The sequence below is a fragment of the Salminus brasiliensis genome, chromosome 19 (assembly GCF_030463535.1).
Source record: "Salminus brasiliensis chromosome 19, fSalBra1.hap2, whole genome shotgun sequence".
Classification (NCBI taxonomy): domain Eukaryota; kingdom Metazoa; phylum Chordata; class Actinopteri; order Characiformes; family Bryconidae; genus Salminus; species Salminus brasiliensis.
The window spans coordinates 2,816,420-2,836,278 of NC_132896.1; the positions used below are offsets into that span (position 1 = coordinate 2,816,420).

Genomic DNA, 19,859 nt, shown 5'->3' on the forward strand with positions numbered 1-19,859 from the left:
ACACACACAGATGGACATAGTTAGGATGTGACTGAGACAGGGTACCATCTCCTCTCTGAATGGAAGGAGCACTGGAAGCACTGTGAGAGCATATAGCACAAACTGCAGCTGCTACATGAGGCTGCTGTGACGTGTAGGCCTGAAGTAGACTCAGAGACAACATTAAAAAGATACAATCATTTGCTGTTAGTCCTAGACAATAGCGTGGAAGAGGACCACTTAGCATTACGCATAAATGAGATCATGCTAACTGCTAACTGGTCCTCAATGCTTTTCATTTTTTAGACACCAGATGTTGACTTCTCTGAAAATTGTCATTCTGTTATCAAGCCCCATTAGGAACACTGTGAGTCTAAGCTGGATTTCTCTATGAGAGAAGTGAACGGTGCTATCGCGCCCTGTGGTAAACAACCTTGTTCCAAACCTGATCCATTGTTTATTTTTCTCCTAAATGCTACTGGATCCTTAAAATTTCGAGGTGGCTGCTGAGTCACAATAGTTACTCCAATCTATGAGCAGGTGTCCCAATACTTCTGTCCACACATTGTACAAGGATGTTCGATGGACTTTCAGCATGACTAGTGTGGTAAAGCCGGTTGCTGCCCACTTGCTGAGGTCTTTCAGCAATGATCCCCTGGTGGTTCCACCATGTAATCTGGCTACTTTTAGGGGCAGATCTTTCATTGTCATGACTCCCAATGTTTGTACAATTCTATTGTATACAACAATTCTATATATACACATAACAATTAGTTTTTATTTTATTAATAATATTAATGAATTTATTTATTATTATTATTAGGATAATTATTATTACTCTGGCTTTAACGCTCCTGTGAGTGAGTCGCACAGGAATAGCATAGTCACTGAAAAATAATTCATTAGAGTAATTTTGAGATGTGGCCACCAGATTTGTGGATTTGTGGCTACACTGCCTGATTTATGCTAAGCTTGCATCCATGCATGGCATCAAATGATCACAAAAATGATAAAGAGCTAATGCTAGCTAGGCATCTGAATATGACAGTCGTATCCTGTTTTAGCTCACGTTAGCAAGCCAGCCAGACACATGCTCCACTAACTGTTATAGTAAATATATAATATCTATACATTATAAGTTAGGCCCAGAAGCTCAGGATTAGTGCCGGCTGAAGCCGCTGGCTCTCGGTTCGAGGCAGATACAAAGAAACAGTCAAGGCTGGCTACCCAAACTCACACACTTGCTGTGATATTTATATAACTCAGGCTAATGTTTGCCTGATAGCCAGCCAGGGAGGTTGAGGGCACCAACACCACAACCACGGCCTCAGCACCGTCGCTACCTGATCCGCACCCCCTGGCCAATTTGCACTGGGCATGCCAAGAAGGCCTCATTTCACGAAGCTGGCTGGTCTTTTTGGAGTGTTTTGGTGAGGAGGCCAGTCTTACATAGCAGCGTTAGCTCACATGTAGCACAAAAAGGTACCCAGGACAAAGGACGTAGCAGGTTTGGGACACTTTTGTCCACCACAGAAGTTCATTTCTCCTTCATTTCCATCAGGAAAAGCAGCTTAGAGCGGGAATTCAGCTACAGAGTGACGACAGGTCTGTTAGCATCCAGCGTTGGCAGTGAGGTTCACGTTAGCATGAGGGTAAAGAAGCGGAAGGGTTAGTTGGTGGAAGCGCACAACATGTCTCACGTATACAATAATGAGACCATGCCAGCCTCCATTTCCTGCTCGTCTAAGGTGACACGTTAGCTGGTGTACACTACCAGTCAAAAGTTTGGACACATCTTATTTATTTTAGGGGTTATTTTTTATTATAGATCTCTTGGGAGTGTAGTGTAGTGTAGTGGATAACAACGCTGCACTCCCCGTGGCAGACTGTGACAGACTGTTCTCCCTCCTGCCATCAGGAAGAAGGTACCGCAGCATCCGGTCCAACACGACCAGACTCTGCAACAGCTTCTTCCCCCAAGCCATCAGACTTCTCAACTCAACTCAACTTCTGAACTGATGCCTTTTCTGTTACATGCACACTCTCCCTCTCTCTCTCTCTCTCTCTCTCTCTCTCCCTCTCTCTCTCTCTCTCTCTCTCTCTCTCCAACCATTTACCCCAGGAAAAAGGGGAAGCATTTTTGCACAAAGCATTGCACTAATAACTTTACTTTACTACCTCACTGGACTCAATATTTATTACACATTGCACAATTTGCACACTACCGGCAATTATTTTATTATTCTCTGGTCTGTATTGTGTTGTGTTGTCTGTCCGCACTTGTATTGTGTTGCACTGGTGTTCTGTATGCACTGTCTATGTTGCACCATGGTTCTGGAGGAACGTTGTTTCGTTTCACTGTGTACTCTGTATGTAGTTGAAATGACAATAAAACCCACTTGACTTGACTTGATTCCCTGGCTGGACAAGCACAAGCACACCACTCTACACCAATAAGAGTCCTAACTCTACATTCTCCTACCTGTGTTACATGTAGTCACATGCAAGAGCTCGGAAAAGAGCGTCAGATAAATGCTGTAGAAGTAAAAATACTGTAGTCTTTTTAAGGGTTTTTCAGATTGTTCTCATGCCAACCTTTAAACAGATCACCATACACCATAGACCCTGTTATCAAACACTACATCTGTCCCTGTCTTGCTCATGTCTTTGCCCTTTCTGGGCTCTTTTCTGGCCCTTCCTCTGCCATGGGCATTGTTCTCTGACCTAGCCCTGCCCTCTCGTTATCTTCCCCAGGTGTTCATTGTTGCCTCTTGTGCTATACCCTTTTTATTTATTTTGTTAGTTGTATAGTACACTATATGTCCGAATATTTGTGGACATCCTTTCTAATGAATGCATTCAGTTACTTTAACACTAAGTTGCACCCATTGCTGACTCAGATGTGCAAATGCACACACACACAGCTTAGTCTAGTCCCTATTCTAGTCCCTTGTCTAGAATAAGACTCTCTAAAAGATGAACCTTTTGGCACCATGCCAACTAATGCCAGGCGTGGGCTAGTAGAGGGGTATAAAGCCCCCCCAGCATTGAGGAGCTGTGGGGCAGTGGAAGAACTGTGTTCTCTGGAATGTTGGTGGTGAAGCTCCATCCAGTACTTTTTGGGACTGATGAGGTGGGCTGGTGATCATCATCCAACATCCTGAACTCAAATCCTCACAGCAATGCTCCTCCTCCAAAAATAGTAGAAAGTCTTCTTCTCTGGACAGTAGAGACAGTTACTCCAAAAGCAGGACCAGCTCTTTTTAAACAATGAATGAGCAAGTGTCCCAATACTTTTGTCCATATAGTGTACATTACAGCTGTATTGTACTGTACTACTGTACTACTATACTGCGTCCTACTGTACTTGTATGATTTAATTACTGTTATATGACCATTATTGCACCATTATCACCATTATTAGTGGGTTTCTCTCTATATAATTAGCACATTTGATCATCATACATTTTGGAATGAAAACTCAACACTTATTGATAATGCTGTTGACGAATAAGCCCCAGGTCACAGAGAGCCTAGCAGCAAAAACAGTACTACACAGCCACATAGACACTCTAATAGAAGCTATATGGTAATATCTGGCACACACACACACACATACACACACGGATCACACCGGAGCCTGCAGAGATCAATGTTGATATCAGATCAGATCATAAAGATGACCGGCTAAAGGAATAGCTACACCTAAAACAACTCATTTACATAATGTCCCATAAGACACGCCTTTCAGTCAGGTGTCTGAAGTTGCTCCTTCAGTTTTGCCCTGGAGCTTCGAGTAACGACAATGAAAGGAGGCTCATACCCCACCAATTAGCATGAATGCTAACTACAGGCCCAAATCGTCACACACTCTCCTCGAAGCGTGTGGAGGTGCTCAGCAATCTCTAATAGACCCTAATTACGTGGCTTCTGACACTGTAGGACTTGCTGTTATCTGTATTATGGACCACATACAGTGTACATGTATGCAGGGTGGGGTATAAGCGCCCAAACTCCAGACATTAACCATGTCCTGGCTGATTGGCTGCCTTTGGAATAGGAGGGAATGGTGTAAATTGAGTTTTTACTGCGGTATTCCTTTAAGAGAGAAATATGTTAGTGGTTATACAAACCAGGGCTTAGTTTCCCAAAATATTGAAGGAGAATTCCACCTGATTTTTTTTACATTTCTGCATAATTCAGTGACTATTACTGAATTTTTTGTGTGATGCATTACTGTGGGAGGAATTTAAGAGGCATTCAACCGATTCTGACTCAGGACGTTTCACTACAACAAGTGTTTTACGCCAAACCCTCTCTGAATGACTTTGTTTACATCTGAAGCAGAAGTTAGAAATGGGTGGAATTCTCCTTTAATTCTCCTTTAGGTCATCGCAAATGACTGTGAGCTCTGAGGACTTTGGGAGACTGAGCCAATCTGGCCCGGATGAGAAAAAGACGACAAACAGCCTCACGAACTTGCCATCAGACCAGCGGGTTAGAATGAGAACACCCACACTGCAGTACCACAGAGCAGGGACAGAGGGCGCTGTGTTACATGAAGCCTTATCACCAAGCCAAAGCCAGTGAAAGCGTGGTACTTTTGCTGTTCATCAGGGTAAAAGGGTGATGGCGGCTTCAGGCCAGAGCTGACAAAGTGTTTAGCGTGAGCCAAAGCATTTAGCCTGAACAGAACCGATGACGCAGTCATTTGATCAGCCGTCCCAACAGTGAGTCAAACACTCGCAGGTCAACACTGGCTGATTGACGCCTCTCTTTGCCTGTGGGCACACATGCTAATCGCTACAACGTGAGACTGATCTGGAGTAGGAGCTCGTCCATGGTGTTTTATACATTAATTACACTGGCCTGGCGAAAGGTGACCTGTGTGCTACGCTGATTTTGTCCTGCAGCAGTGGTTTAGCCCCGACTCTGTAAATCATCACAGCATTAGTGAGGTTACCTAAGACCAAGAACACCTAGACCTTGTTTAGTTACATAGGCCCTGTTTAGTTACACAGGCCCTGTTTAGTTACATAGGCCTTGTTTAGTAACACAGGCCCTGTTTAGTTACATAGGCCTTGTTTAGTTACATAGGTTAGTTAAATAGGCCTATGTAACTAAACAGGGCCTATGTAACTAAACAGGGCCTGTGAAACTAAACAGGGCCTATGTAACTAAACAGGGCCTGTGAAACTAAACAGGGCCTATGTAACTAAACAGGGCCTGTGAAACTAAACAGGGCCTGTGTAACTAAACAGGGCCTGTGTAACTAAACAAAGCCTGTGTAACTTGTACATAGGCCCTCTTTGGTGACATAGGGCCTGATTTTTTTTTTATCTAGACCCTGTCTGGTTACCATGACCCTGATTGGTAACCTAGGCCTTATTTGTTTACCTTGGCCATAATTGGTGACATAGGCCTTATTTGGATACTTTGGCCCTGATTGGTGACCTAGGCCTTGTTCTATCACCTAGGTTCTGTCTGGTTATCTAGGCCCTGTTTAGTTACATAGGCTTTGTTTGGTGACCTATGGCCTGTTTTTTTTTTTTTTTACCTTGGTCCTGATTGGTTTCCTGGGCCTTTTACCTTATTGTGTTAGCTTGGCCATGTTTGGTGACCTAGGCCCTGTTTTTTCATCTAGATTGTGTCTGGTAACCAAGGCCATGTTTGGTGACCTAGGCCCTGTTCGTCCTATCATGTTTTTTCTCATCTACACTAATAATAATAATAATAAATCTCTTAGTTTAAAAGTCCAGTATCTATCTATCTATCTATATATATATATATATATATATATATATATATATATATATATATATATATATATATATTATTGACCCTTTCAGTTAAAGGTAAAAGTTAAAAGGTATGTTTCTATTCTGAAATACAAACATTATTATTATTATTATTATTACATTATACATTTGTCATTTTTTCACATAAATCCATGATGTGGCCGGGCAGGGTCTAGGCGAGCTGACATGGAATAACCTTTGCTGCTATTTACCCAGCTCTAGCACACTCAATTCTGTTGAGCTGAATCAAATGAATTATTAATGAGTGAGAGTTGATACCCTGCTGACCAACCCTCCTGCACGAGAAGCAGAGTCTGCTACTCTACTCTGTTATACCCTTCGTCTGCTGGACGAGAGGGTGGACGTGATCTGTGCGTTAGTTACCATCATGTACCCGCTGGTCCGACGCCGATGCCGTGTCACACCGAGCCAATGGCGGGCGATCTCGTGCCACCTGTGGGTGTGGCGTGCTGAGTGGGGGCGGGGTTGAGCACAGGGTTCATTCACGCATGCTCCTCTCGCCTGCCTCGTTACACATAAAAAGTGTTACAAAAAAAACATAAGGGTAAACAGCACCCTCTGTAGGTGTGGAGGTCCTGGAGGCAGGGAATAAAGATCCACTGCAGGTGTTTTTGCTTTCAGGTGAAGCGCCAGAAATCTCCCTATAGACCTGAATGGAAATGCATTTTCATCCAATAAGGTTCTGTCTAATGAGGAAACTCACTGGCCACTTTATTAGAAACACCCACCATATGCTTTTACTCATTGGCCACTTTTTTAGAAACACCTACGATGTGCTCTTACTTAGAGGCCACTTTATTAGAAACACCTACCATGTGCTTTTACTTAGAGGCCACTTTATTAGAAACACCTACCATGTGCTTCTACTCGCAACAATAAAGTGGCCAGTGAGCAGAAGCACAAGGCAGGTGTTTCTAATAAAGTGGCCAGTGAGCAGAAGCACAAGACAGGTGTTTCTAATAAAGTGGCCAGTGGGTGGAAGAACAAGATGGGGGTTTCTAATAAAGTGGCCAGTGAGTGGAAGCACAAGACAGTAGGTGTTTCTAATAAAGTGGCCAGTAAGCAGAAGCACAAAGCAGGGTGTTTTTAATAAATTGGCCAGTGAGCAAAAGCACAGGGTAGGGGTTTCTAATAAAGTGACCACTTACTGTAAGCAAAAGGTAGGAGTTTCTGATAAAGTGGCCACTAAGTGGAAGCACAAGGTAGGTGTTTCTAATAAAGTGGCCAGTGAGTGAAAGCAAAGGGTAGGGGTTTCTAATAAAGTGGCCACTTACTGGAAGCAAAAGGTAGGGGTTTCTAATAAAGTGGCCAGTGAGTGAAAGCACAAGGTAGGGGTTTCTAATAAAGTGGCCAGTGAGTGAAAGCACAAGGTAGGGGTTTCTAATAAAGTGGCCAGTGTTTTTATAGTTCACTTTATCACAACACTCTATCACTAGCACTTTTAGAGACCTAAACGCAGCTGGATTACGTGGGTAATCCTCACATCCTCATAACGATGATTATTTTTCCATTGTTCTCTACCAGTCTCACTCAGCGTAATGAGAATCTCCACAGGTCAATCAATTTCATTATCTGTAAGAGTTGAGTGTTTTCTGCGTGCTGGTCTTTGTAATTAGAGTCTGATTCACGTCATTCTCTGCAGGGTGCTTGGATCAACTACAGTCAAAGTAACAGACTGTTCCAGTCCATAAAAAAAACTCCTTCCTTTGAGCAGAAAGGATCTGCCTGTATATCAGAGAGGAGCCAGCAGTTCCCAGATTTAGTAAAAATGTGCTATTTTCAACATCATTGGTAGATGACGTTTTTCTGCCCCCCGTATTTTACGCTTTTCCGATCCTGTTAGTGTTTTCCACAATTTACACTTAAGCTGAAATGTGGCTCTTTTTGGATTCAGGGAGATAAACCATAGTCCACACACAGTCTTTACAGCTCGCTTCAGAAGAAATCAGGCCACAGACGTTCCTACCTCATCTTCTAAATTTAGGTGCATCAAAAAATAAAGGTGCTACAACGGGTTCTTTAAGCAATTCCACAGAAGAACCACGGTAAGTGTTTCTAATTAAGTGGCCAGTTAATGGAAGTTTAAGGTAGGGGTTTCCAATAATGTGGCCAGTGAATGAAAGCACAAAGTAAGGGTTTCCAATAAAATGGCCATTTTGAAAAATTTGGCTAGTTTGAAAAAATTGGCCAGTGAGTAAAAGCACATTGTAGATGTTTCTAATAAAGTGGCCGGTTCAATAATGTGGCCAGTGAATGGAAGCACAAAGGAAGGGTTTCTAATAAAGTGTCCAGTGAGTTGAAGTACAAGGTAGGTGTTTCTAATAAAGTGGCCACTGAGTAAAAGCACATGGTAGGTGTTTCTAATAAAGTGGCCAGTTTAATAATGTGGCCAGTGAATGCAAGCACAAAGTAGGGGTTTCTAATAAAGTGGCCAATGAAAAAAGCAAATGATAGGGCTTTCAAATATAGTGTCCAGGGAGTGGAAGTACATGGTAGGGGTTTCCAATAATGTGGCCAGTAAATAGAAGCACAAGGTAAGGGTTTCTAATAAAGTGGCCAGCAAGTAGAAGCACATGGTAGGTGTTTCTAATAAATTGGCCAATGATTGACCAATATTTGTTCCATAAAGAAGACCAGAGGTCTAAAGAACCTTCACTTGATGTTCCTAATGGAACCAAAAGCAGGTCTTCTATGGCATCCCTCAAAAATTCCTTAGTGGCGCCTAGTTACCATTTAAAAGTGTGAAAGCAACAGGCACACACACACACACACACATACACACACACACTCACCATCTCCGTGTCCTGCCCTCTTGTCTCTGGAAGTAGCGGCTTTTCCTCGATAAACTGCTGCTCCTTCATGCCAGCCATCCTGGAGAGCAACCTGCAGTTACCATGGCAACACACACGCACACACCTGAGATTAGCAAGGCAGCTTCACAGCATCCCATAATCCAATCAAATTCATCCTTCACCCAACAGTATTATCATATTCTCCCCTCTGCCTTCGCACAGACCCCTTACATAACACACACACACACACACACACATAAACACACACACACACACACACACACACACACACTGTTAGAAAGACAAGCAGCACATTCTGTGCTTTTCTGTAGCCCACGGTATCTCTGGATGTCGTCAGGCTGTTGCTGAGGATCGGCTGAAGCAAGGGGTGCGCTATTAGTAGTCATAAAGCTTTTGGTGCTTCACATTAAGGACACTGTGTGTCATCATCACTATGTGGGAATTGGTCTTTTTGCTCCTGGGCTCCCCCTATGGCTGGGAAGTGTCATTCACCGTCATTCACAGTAAAGCAGTGCATTTGAGCTCCTCGTACACATGCATTTCTGGACAAGCTGAGAGCTCCAGAAGCAGCATCTAGGCAGTAGAGTAATACTACAGTATTTTAAAGTAAACATGGATTACATTAACAGCAAACATTAATACTCTACATGTCCAAAAGTTTGTGGACACCCCTTCTAATAAATGCATGCAGTTACTTTAAGCTGCACCCATTGCTGGCACAGATGTGCAAATGCACACACGCAGCTTGTCTAGTCCCCGTAGAGAAGAGGTACTGCCAATAGAATAGGACTCTCTGGAGCAGATCAACTTCATAAACCTGTTGGCACCGTGCTGCCTAATGATGCCAGCCGTGGGCTAGTAGAGGGGTATAAAGCCCCCCAGCATTGAGGAGCTGTAGAGCAGTGGAAGAGCTGTGTTCTCTGAAATGATGGTGGTGGAGCTCCATCCAGTACTTTTGGGACGAGTTGGGGAGTGGGGGATGATGAGGTGTTTGATAGGATGATGATATTTAATAGCATTTAAGTATTGGATGGAGTTCCAGTGCTCCACAGCTCCTCAGTGCTGGGGGGGCTTTTTTCCCCCTCTCTAGCCCACACCTGCCTATAGGTTCATGTTTGTTTATCTGCTCCAGAGAGTCCTATTCTATTGGCAGTACTTCTTCTCTACAGGGACTAGACAAGCTGTGGGTTGTGTGTGCAGCATTTGCTGATCTGTATATCCACAATGGGTGCAACTTAGGAGGAGTGTCCACAAACATTTGGACATACAGTGTAGATTAATGGGTTCTCAGTACAGCAAGTTCGAGAGCTAATATGTTCGCAACGGTCAGTTGATGGAAGCTGGAAGATCTTCAGTGGGCCTTCAGTAGTTGGTGCCAGTACGTCCTCATCAGCTCGGTGTGTCTGGGGCCTAAGACTTTACACCCCCCCCCCCCCAATCTTCCACTCCTCCACCCCAAGCCTTGATGAGGAACAAGATACCACACACTCACAGCCTTAAAGGTCAGTACCGCATGTGTGTGTGTGTGTGTGTGAGAGAGAGAGAGAGAGAGAAAGAGAGAGAGAGAGAGAAAGAGAGAGAGAGAAAGATGGAGCTCCATCACTTATTATTAATACTGTAATAGCTGGACGTCCATTCCACAGGGGACAGGAACTAGCCTGGTCATTTTAATCAAGCGAACTGAACAGACTCTACAGGCTCAGATTCACTCTCAGTTCATTTCATTGATTCCTGCAGTGAGAGATTAACGTCATGTCATTTCGCCATGCTGCACTTGCTCTTGCATGCACACACACACACACACACACACACACACAAATACGACAAAGGTCATAACGCGATGCTCTGAAAAGATGCACACACATGGTCTGCTGTTCTCGTGATTAGCCATGCTGCATAATGCACACAGTTCACACTGAAGATGATTCTCAAATATAATAAAAATAATACATAAAGCATAAAGCGATAAGTTATGAAGGCTCTGATGTTTCAAAGGTAAAGAGGAACTGCATCCACATCTTCAAAAGCTGCTCACTTTAATCATTGTGATGTAAAGAACCTCAGAGTAAAGAGTAAAGTAAAGGGGGTGGGGGGTGGTGTAAGACTGTGGTACACTGTAGACTGACCGGACCCACTCAGATTTCTTTACAGTGGTGGTGAAGGGAACAAGGCGTCGGTCGCCATGACTACAACTCAGATATATCCACCATTATATATCTGTGTATCCATACAGTTTTAAATGGAATGAGGATGATGGCAAAATCATGGAGAATTTGGATGTATCTTTCCACCATGCATTACTTTCTCAAATATACGATATGGACAAAAGTATTGGGACGCCTGCTCCTTCAAGGTTGCTTCTGGAATCAAGAGGATAAAAAAAAAAGAGTTGCTCCTGCTTTTGTTGGAGTAACTGTCTCTACTGTGCAGGGAAGAAGAAGGGTTTCTAGATCTAGATTTTGGAGGAGCATTGCTGTGAGGATTTGATTGCATTCAGCGACAATAGCGATAGTGAGGTCACGGTGTTGGATAATGATCACCACTCTACCTCATCCCAAAAGTAGAGGAACAGCTTGGATCCATACAGTAAATTTGGGATTAGGTGGGGTGGTGATGATCATCCAACATCCTGACCTCACCAACGCTCTTGTTTTTGATTCGCAGAAGAAACAAAGAGTTAGCAGGCGTCCCAATACTTTTGTCCAATAAGCACCAGAGATTCATAATTAAGCTAACATTATATGTTATTTGACTAAATAAAAGTACTGGATGGAGCATTGACCATCATTCCAGAGAACACAGTTCTTGCACAGCTCAATGCTGGGGGGCTTTATACCCTTGTAGCCCACGCCTGGCATTATTAGGCAGCATGGTGCCAGAAAGTTTTGCCCATAGCTTCCATGTTGGCCCCACATATGGATGCCCACCAGGATCAGTGACGGGACCTGGAGGGGTTAAACATGGGCACCTTTCTGGGTTGTACACTGCACATGGGGCCTAGATGGGACCTATGTTTGATTAGAGTGGGCTGTATAAAGAGGGTCTATTTGGGAAAGCCAGCTGGGACCCGGTAACAACGCATGTACAAACCCACTGAGAGCTCATGCACACCTGGAACCCACTTAGCCCACGTTCTACCCATCTGAGCCCCACATGAGCATGCTGGCTGGGACCATTTAAAAACTCTGCGTTTTGTGAGACTGTAAGCATCCAGTTATGCAGAAATTGTGGAGAATTGGTGGCATTCCGTCCCATTTTCATTCCACATTTAATTCAGATTCAGAATGTGAGATATGTAAGAAATGAAGAGCGCAGTCCACTAGCTTATGAGTAAGACTGAAAGATCCAAAAGGACTGTTCACTATTAAAGAGGCTGTCTCTTTAATAAACACAGCTCTGTAGAGCAATAACGCAACCATTCAACATGATTCTCTTCTGTCCGTAATTTATTGGCACCCAGATTGCCTCTCGACGATGATGGTGTTAGAGTGATTCAGCAGCTCTTGAGGGGATGATTGGTTTGGTTTCATAACACCAGCTAGAGCATCACAGCCAACTGTTGGGTAACAAGCACAAGTTCAAATGACCAATATGCATACTGTATACTCGCGATCCCCTTCACTCCTTCACTCAGCCTGAAACCAGTCCAGCACAGTAGTGAGGAGTCCTGATTGTTGGTAATGCAATAACGTGCCATTCTAAACTCATAAGCATTATTAATAAGGAGCTCTAATAAGCAGCAGCAGCAGGTATGGAGCTCTGCTGCAGTTACTGAGTCAGTTGGAGGCTTTTCTGCACTCTGCTCTGAGCTCAGCACTCGGCCCTGACCCCGCTCTGTAACTTTACGTGGTCTGACAGACACTCGGTGGATCACTGAGCTGCTCTCTGTGAGCTGTTCCTCCTAAACTCTTCCATTGTTCAATAATAACACCACTCACAGCTGATGGAGGAAGATCTAGGAGGGAGGAGATTTCACCAGCTGACTTGTTGTTGGTGGTGCAGCGGTGTCTCCTATTACATACAGAACCACGCTGGAGTTCAGTGAGCTCTTCAGAACCTCCCGTTCCTTCACTGGTGTGTGGAAGAAAGACAGACTGCAGGGCTAGGGGCTGGAGTTTATACACCTGCATTTAATTAAAAGATTGATTAAAGAGGTGTCCCGATACTTTAGTCCATATAGTGTAGCCAGCATATAATGGAAACCTATACCCCACCAACTAGCACCATTCAAGCATCGCCTCAAAGCGCATGGAGGTGTTCAGGAATCTCTTCCACTCGACTCGACTGCACTGTATGACTCACTGTTATCTATAAACCATGGGCTAAAGTGTCCCACATACCTAAAAACAGTAGTAGCATCTTCTTGAATGTGGGTTTTATTCTTATTTCAGTCCATGTTTTTAGATAACAGTGAGTCATACGGTGTCAGAAACCACTTAAGCAAGCAAGTCGATTAGAGATTACTTAAAGGACTGCTGCACAGATGTTTCTACTGGTTGAGATATAAACAAAGCCATTCAGTTACCCACTCTGATTTCTTTACAGTGGTGGTGAATGGACCCAGGCGTTGGTTGCCATGACTACAACACAGATATATGTGGTTGGTGTGGCGTAACAGATAACACCATTACCTGTCAGTGAGCTACAACACCATATGGGAGACTGGGGTTCGATTCCCAGTCTGGGTGACTATGCTGCGCTACACCAATAAGAGTCCTTGGGTAAGACTCCTAACACTACATTGGCCCTCCTCTGTAATATGAGTAACCGTGTAAGTCGCTCTGGATAAGAGCATCAGCTAAATGCCATAAATGTAATGTAAGATATAGCCATTTTACTTACTATCCAAACCCACCAGTGAAGCTACATGTGTCCTCAAACAAACTTTTCTATGGAATGATAACGATGATAATGGTAAAATCATGGCAAATGTGGAAAGAAATAAGCTACAGTTAGTTTCGGCACTATTTTTTCACACAGCACCCTGCCTGCCTGGATCCCTCCACCGTTTTCCACTGTCCTGCATACTAAGGTGCTGCTACTATGGCCTGAGGATCACTGGCTCCTGTACCGGGTCATGCTGCCTGCCATCAGCAGCCGGAGCCTGAGAGTGCACAATAGGCCCTGCTCTCTCTGGGTGGGTAGACGGTGCTCGCCTTCTCACCCCAGATCACTTCAGTGTGATGCTGGCGGGTACGGGTGTCTGCCAGCCGATGCATCGGAGCTGGGTACTCGGCACTTTTCCTCAGTTGGAAAAAGTTGGAAAAGGGGCAGCATGAGTCAGGCTGACGAGTTGCCGACTGTTTGCGAAGATTGCAGACAAAAGCCTCGAGCTATGAAGTTGTGTAGAGTGAAGAGGACTAACACCTGACAACTCTGAAAGACGTGCAAACCGGAGTAAACCCGGCATCAGCTGTTAAATTATGCAGAAATAAAAAAAATTATAAATCATTGAGGCAAATGTGTGATGATTTAGTCATGCGTTTTGCTCAAACTGCATTATGCATCAGGTGCAGGCCAAAGGAGCCCAATCCAGCCGGTCAGTCTGCGCAGCCGCTGTGCGATCCATGTCCAGGCCCTTGTGTGAGCTTGTGATGATACCTTTCTCCCTACGTTCCCTCTCATAAAAGACTGCCTAAATGACATCAAACCCGATCAGCCTCACAGCTGATAAAGACCCCCTCACCCCTCTTCACTCGCTGTTCCGCTAACACTCACTGACTCACTGACGGGTATGACTCCTTGTCTCCTCCGCTCCTCTGAGGAGACGTCTATTGTCTCATATTCTCCTCCTGCCCCCAAAAATAGGAGCTCTATCACATCAAACCCCGGTAACGCCCTCCCTCCGTTCCCAAAGGCTTTTCTTGGGCTCGGTATCAGGGCCGCTGTTGCTATGACAACTTCAAGCAGCGCCAGCGGACCCTGCTGGGTCGCGCTGGCATCTCTCTATTGACTTTTCCTTGCATTTCCAAAAACTCTCACACCCCGTCTAACGCTTCCATGATGTCTTAATGAGCCCGAGAGCCTCATTAGCGCACACCAGGCGCATCAGACTAGGCGGCGATGGGCGGCTTAGCGTCGTAGAGTCAGCGGTTACATAAAGATGGTCACTGGAATATGGGTTGATGGACGTCAGACAGGGGGCTCTTTAAACTAGACTGACAAAAGTATTGGGACACCTGCTGCTTTAGTGTTGCATCTGGAATCAAGGGTATCTGTTGGAGTAACTATCTCTACTGTCCAGAGAAGAAGACTTTCTACTAGATTTAAGAGGAGCATTGCTGTGAGGATTTGATTGCATTCAGCATCAAGTGCAGTAGTAAGGTCAGGATGCTGGGGGGCTTTATACCCCTCTAGCCCACGCCTGGCATTGGGCAGCATGGTGTTCGTATAGGTTTGTGTTTCTTGAGAGTCCTATTCTGTTGGCGGTACTTCTCTACAGCAACTAGACAAGCTGTGTGTGTGCATCAATGGGTGCAACTGAATGCATTCATTAGAAGGGGTGTCCACAAACATTTGGACATATAGTGTATGTGTGTTTGTGTGTGTGTGTGTTAAAGAGATTAGAGGTATGGAGGCTGTCGCGTTCTGTTAGACACAAAATCAATCCGGCTGGGGAGGTGGGGGTGAGTCTGACCCGACACACTAAGTCCAAATCAATTGCTGGAAACTGGGTCTTTTCCATGTGTGTCTGAATACGTGTATGTGTGTGTGTGTGTGTGTGTGCTGGACTATAAAAACCCCTGCTGCAGTGGTGTGTATGGGACAGCGGGCGGGATTCTAATAGCAGCCGCCTGTTATTTATCAGAAGCATTAACAGTTGGTTTAATACCTTGGCAACAAATCCTCAGAGTCAAACTACTGACCTTCCTCCAGTCAAAACAAAACCCAGTAACGGCCCAAAACAGCACCGTCCCTGTCAGCTGGCCAGTTCTGATTTTCAGCTCGGTCTCCGTAATGTAATTATCAGCCGTATCAATGCTAATGCTAATGAGGACTGGAGCAGAACAGGAGGAAGCTGCACAGAGCGCTGATAGTTCTCCTCATCCACAGGGACTACATTCATTATTTAAGCCCTGTCCTAACGATGCAGAGCAAGGTGATGAGGACGACGGACGGAAGACAGGAACCAGACCAGCGTGGAGACGAGAGGAAGGCTGCGGTGTGATGAGATACGGCTCGTTTCTATGCTAGCCTGTCACAACCAAAGGTCACTCACCTCATCATGCTCACACGAGGAATCGAGAACCGCCCAGGATCCAAAAATGCGTGGCTTAAACGAGTGAGGAAGTGATCACCCGTCCATTCAGAGAGAGATAGATGTAGGGGGGTCCAAAGCAGTCCTCATATGAGGCCAACTCTACTCTGAGGTTCCACAGTCACTCCCAGTAAATGATCTCCCAGTAAATGATGGACAGGGGTCTAAATCCAGCAGCATCCCACAAGAAAGCAGGGCTCTGGATGAGCCACTAAAGAGCTGGAATGGTTTGCTTGGCCTTGACATGGGAGAGAAAATGACCCTGCCGTAAGCTGACGTGACAAAAAACTAGGGAACTAGAAGCGGTCCCTCCAAAGAAGGTCACTTTTTAGCACCCTATTTTTAGGAGTGTACACTAGAACAGAAGAACAAATTGGACAATGCATTGGGCAGGTGTCCCAATACTTTTGTCCAATTCATGTATGAAGTTTTTGTGTGACAGCGCAGAAATATCCTATGCGGTCACTTCCAAGATGGTCACTTTTTAGCACCCTATTTTTAGGAGTGTACACTAGAACAGTATCACTGCATCTTTAGTGGCATACAGTGACCACATAGGATATTTCTGCGCTGACACACAAAAATCTCACACACGAATTGGACAAAAGTATTGGGACATTCTAAATTGTACTGTCCAGGAAAGAAGACTTTCTTTGATTGCATTCAGCGACAAGAGCGTTGTTGAGGTCAGGATGTGGGATGATGATGATCACCACTCCACCTCATCATCCATCATTCCAGTGAACACAGTCAGTTCCACCGCTCCACAGCTCAATGCTGGGGGGCTTTATACCCCTCTAACCCACACTTGGCTTTAAACATTGGGCCAATAGGTGCATCAATAGGTGTTTATCTGAGTCCTATCCCATTGGCTGTACGTCTCCACATGGACTAGACAAGCTGTGTGTGTGTGTCGGTAATGGGTGCAAGTTAAAGTATTTGGACATTTGGACATACCATGTATCTCCTTAGATATTTTAGAGCATTTCTATTGGTCCATTCGTAATGAAATGCAGATATATATATTTTTTGCATGGCAGTGGCCAATTTGGCACGTTGTCCATGTGTCATTGGCCATTTGCTATTGCTTTGCTAGGCCAGAGTTTCATGCAGCATTCAGCATTCAGCATTCGCAAGCCACTGGAAGACCAGCCTATTCCACAGGTATCAGTGATGGATACGATGAAGGACATGGGCGTGAGAATGAGCCTGCCGGAGTTGATGTACAAATCTCCACAGACCAACAAACACAAACAAGCACAGACAGTCTGTCCACGTACGGCAGACCCATCCCGTAAGAATTTGCACGGCCCTAGGAACTCCACTTGCTGTCAGGCTCAGATAAACAGTGGAGGAGAAGGACGGTAGCCAGGAGGCTCTACATCATACTGTGTGCGTGGTTTTGAACATACATAGCTGCCTGAATGCCACACCAGGGAAGGGTCTTTGTTTGGCTAAATCATGGGGGTAGCACAGCCTTGCCAGCCTTGGCTGCAGCAGTGGCTCTAAAATGAACAATGGAAAAAAGCGAGCCGTGTCAAACATGCTGTCGGGGCAAAACCGGAATCTGTAAATGTTTAAAGCTGGGGTAGTGCGTAGTAGCAGTAGCTGGAAAGCAAGGTAGAGGCTTAAAAAATAAGGAGGCCAGAGGGAGGCCATAAAATAAGCTCCTTTGGTTCTCCAAAACAGTGGTTCTCAACCCAGTCCTTAAGGACGCCCAGACAGTCCAGAGTTCCAGCACATAAATAACAAGTAAAAATGTGGATATGGAGCCTGTGGAGATCCCTGCAGGCTACTTCTCCAATTCCAAGGTTCTCTAGAAGATCTCTGGAGCAGTGCTTCTCCAATCATCTCAGCTCCATACTCAACTCAGACTATAAACACTATAGGTACAAAAGTATTGGGACACCTTTTCATTCACTTTTTTTTCAGCTGATCCAGCTTTTGTTGGAGTAACCGTCTCTACTGTTCAGGGAAGAAGGTTTTCTACTAGATTCTGGAGAACCGTGAGGATTTGATTGCATTCGGCAACAAGAGCGTCAGTGTGGTCAGGTCAGATGTTGTCAAGATGATCACCATCCCACTTCATCCCCAACTCAGCTCACATATATCAGATGGAGCACCATCCATGATCTTCCACTGCTCCACAGCTCAATGCTGGGGGGCCTTATACCTAGGGGGGGCCTTCATGATGTTTATCTGAGTCCCACTCTATTGATTCTACTATGTCAGTATTCATTAGAAGGCATGTCCACATACTTTTGGACACATAGTGTAGGATAGATAACTTTGTGGACCTTTGAGAGTCCTTGCTTTAGGGTACCAAAAGTGGTCCCTTCCTAGAGCTGTTGTTAAGCCCCCCTTTTTATAAGGGTTTGCTAGAACTGTACCAACACACAGCTCGATTCCAAAACTGGACACCTGGAGGGAAAGAGTGCCAGAGTTGTTGATCAAAAACAAACCCATGACCTCAAGGGGGACATTGCACATCTGAGACAACTCACTTCACACCTCCGGTGGGGTACTGGGTGACGGCCTGTGGGCTTACCGGGGCTATCTGGCTCTCATGGCCCGCTGTCAGAGACATCCCGTGCCTCCGGAGGAATCCGCTGCCCTTCCAGGCCCACATCTAGATTCCTGCCACAAAAGGCCCAGGGCTGATGGACTGTGCCAGGCCAGCAGACGGTGAGGCAGTGTGTGGCCCTCAACAGGACTCTCTAGCCAATGCCAAAGCCGGGGGAGGAGCTTTTAACACTTCTGCCGCCAACCCTTTCTTGAGATCTCTCTTAGCGTCGGGCTCGTTTTTAAGCCTCTTCAGATGGATGCAGTTCTCTACCTTTTATTAATAGTCTGCAGCACTTTGTGTCTCTGCCTAAAAGAGGACTCTCCAGGAAAAGCCAGCGCATCTAATACCCTTGTCTTCGTATATAAAATTACTGCTCCCGCCGTCGAGATAAAGGAACCCTTGCAGCCGTATCTCCTGTATCTCAGGACGGGGTACCGTCTGAAACGTGTCAGCCAGTGGTTCTAGCATTTCCTTCCTAATCCAATCCAACGCCGCTAATGCTAGGGATAGTGTGCCGTCAGCAAGTAGGCCAATGCACTTTGATTCGCTGCCAAAACAACAACTCCAGCACAGAGTTGTCCAGGTGTCGTTTCTAGCAGACCAGAGTGTGTTGGTCATTCCTTCAAATCCTGATGAGGATTTGGACCAATCAAATCAACCTTCAAATCATTAAAGCATTGCCTGGCCAGGAAGTAACGGCACCTCCGACAGTCTTTTATCATTTGACAAAAGTATTGGGACACTTGCTTGTCCATTGTTCCTTCCCGAAATCAAGGCTATATTCTCTTGCTTTTGTTGGACCAACTGTCTCTACTGTCCAGAGAGGAAGACTTTTTCTACTAGAGAAAGTCTGTATTAGCAGAGCATTGCTGTGAGGATTTGATTGAATTCAGCAACAGATGATTTCAATCAGATGATCACCACCTCACCTCATCTCCCTCACATCAACTCCTTAACTCATATCCTTAAAAAAGTATCGATGGAGCTCCACCATCCACAGTTCCTCCACTGCTCCACAGCTCAGTGCTGGGGGGGCTTTATATATACCCCTCTATAAGCCCACACCTGGCATTAGGCATCTGCTCCAGACAGTCCTATTGTTCTACTGGCAATACCGTGGGTGCAACTTAAAGCAGATCAGATGGGGTGTCCACAAATATTTGGACATGTAGTCAACATGTATGTCATGATTGGTTGCTTGCATGCAACACCGATCTATGATTGGTCGACAATTCAAGCTGTGGCCATGGAGTGGGCAGACATTACAGCTGTTGGGCCGATGGAACTTACGAGAATAAAAGACGAACAAAAAAAAATTAATGAAGGGATGGACTGAATGCCAGAGACGATAAAAATAAATAAATAATATTAAATAAATAAATAAATAAATAAAAGCTACGAGCTACGGTTGCAAACAGAACTAC

General features: G+C 45.0%; 1 protein-coding gene across 1 annotated transcript in view; it reads right to left on the bottom strand.

Annotated features, from left to right (window-relative positions):
- ndrg4 (NDRG family member 4) overlaps positions 1–19,859 on the bottom strand; it is a 59,894-nt gene that overhangs the window by 36,440 nt on the left and 3,595 nt on the right. Inside the window, 2 exon segments of the mRNA XM_072664195.1 lie at positions 6,162–6,299; positions 8,591–8,681. Of these exon segments, the coding sequence (XP_072520296.1) occupies positions 6,162–6,299; positions 8,591–8,681 (229 nt within the window).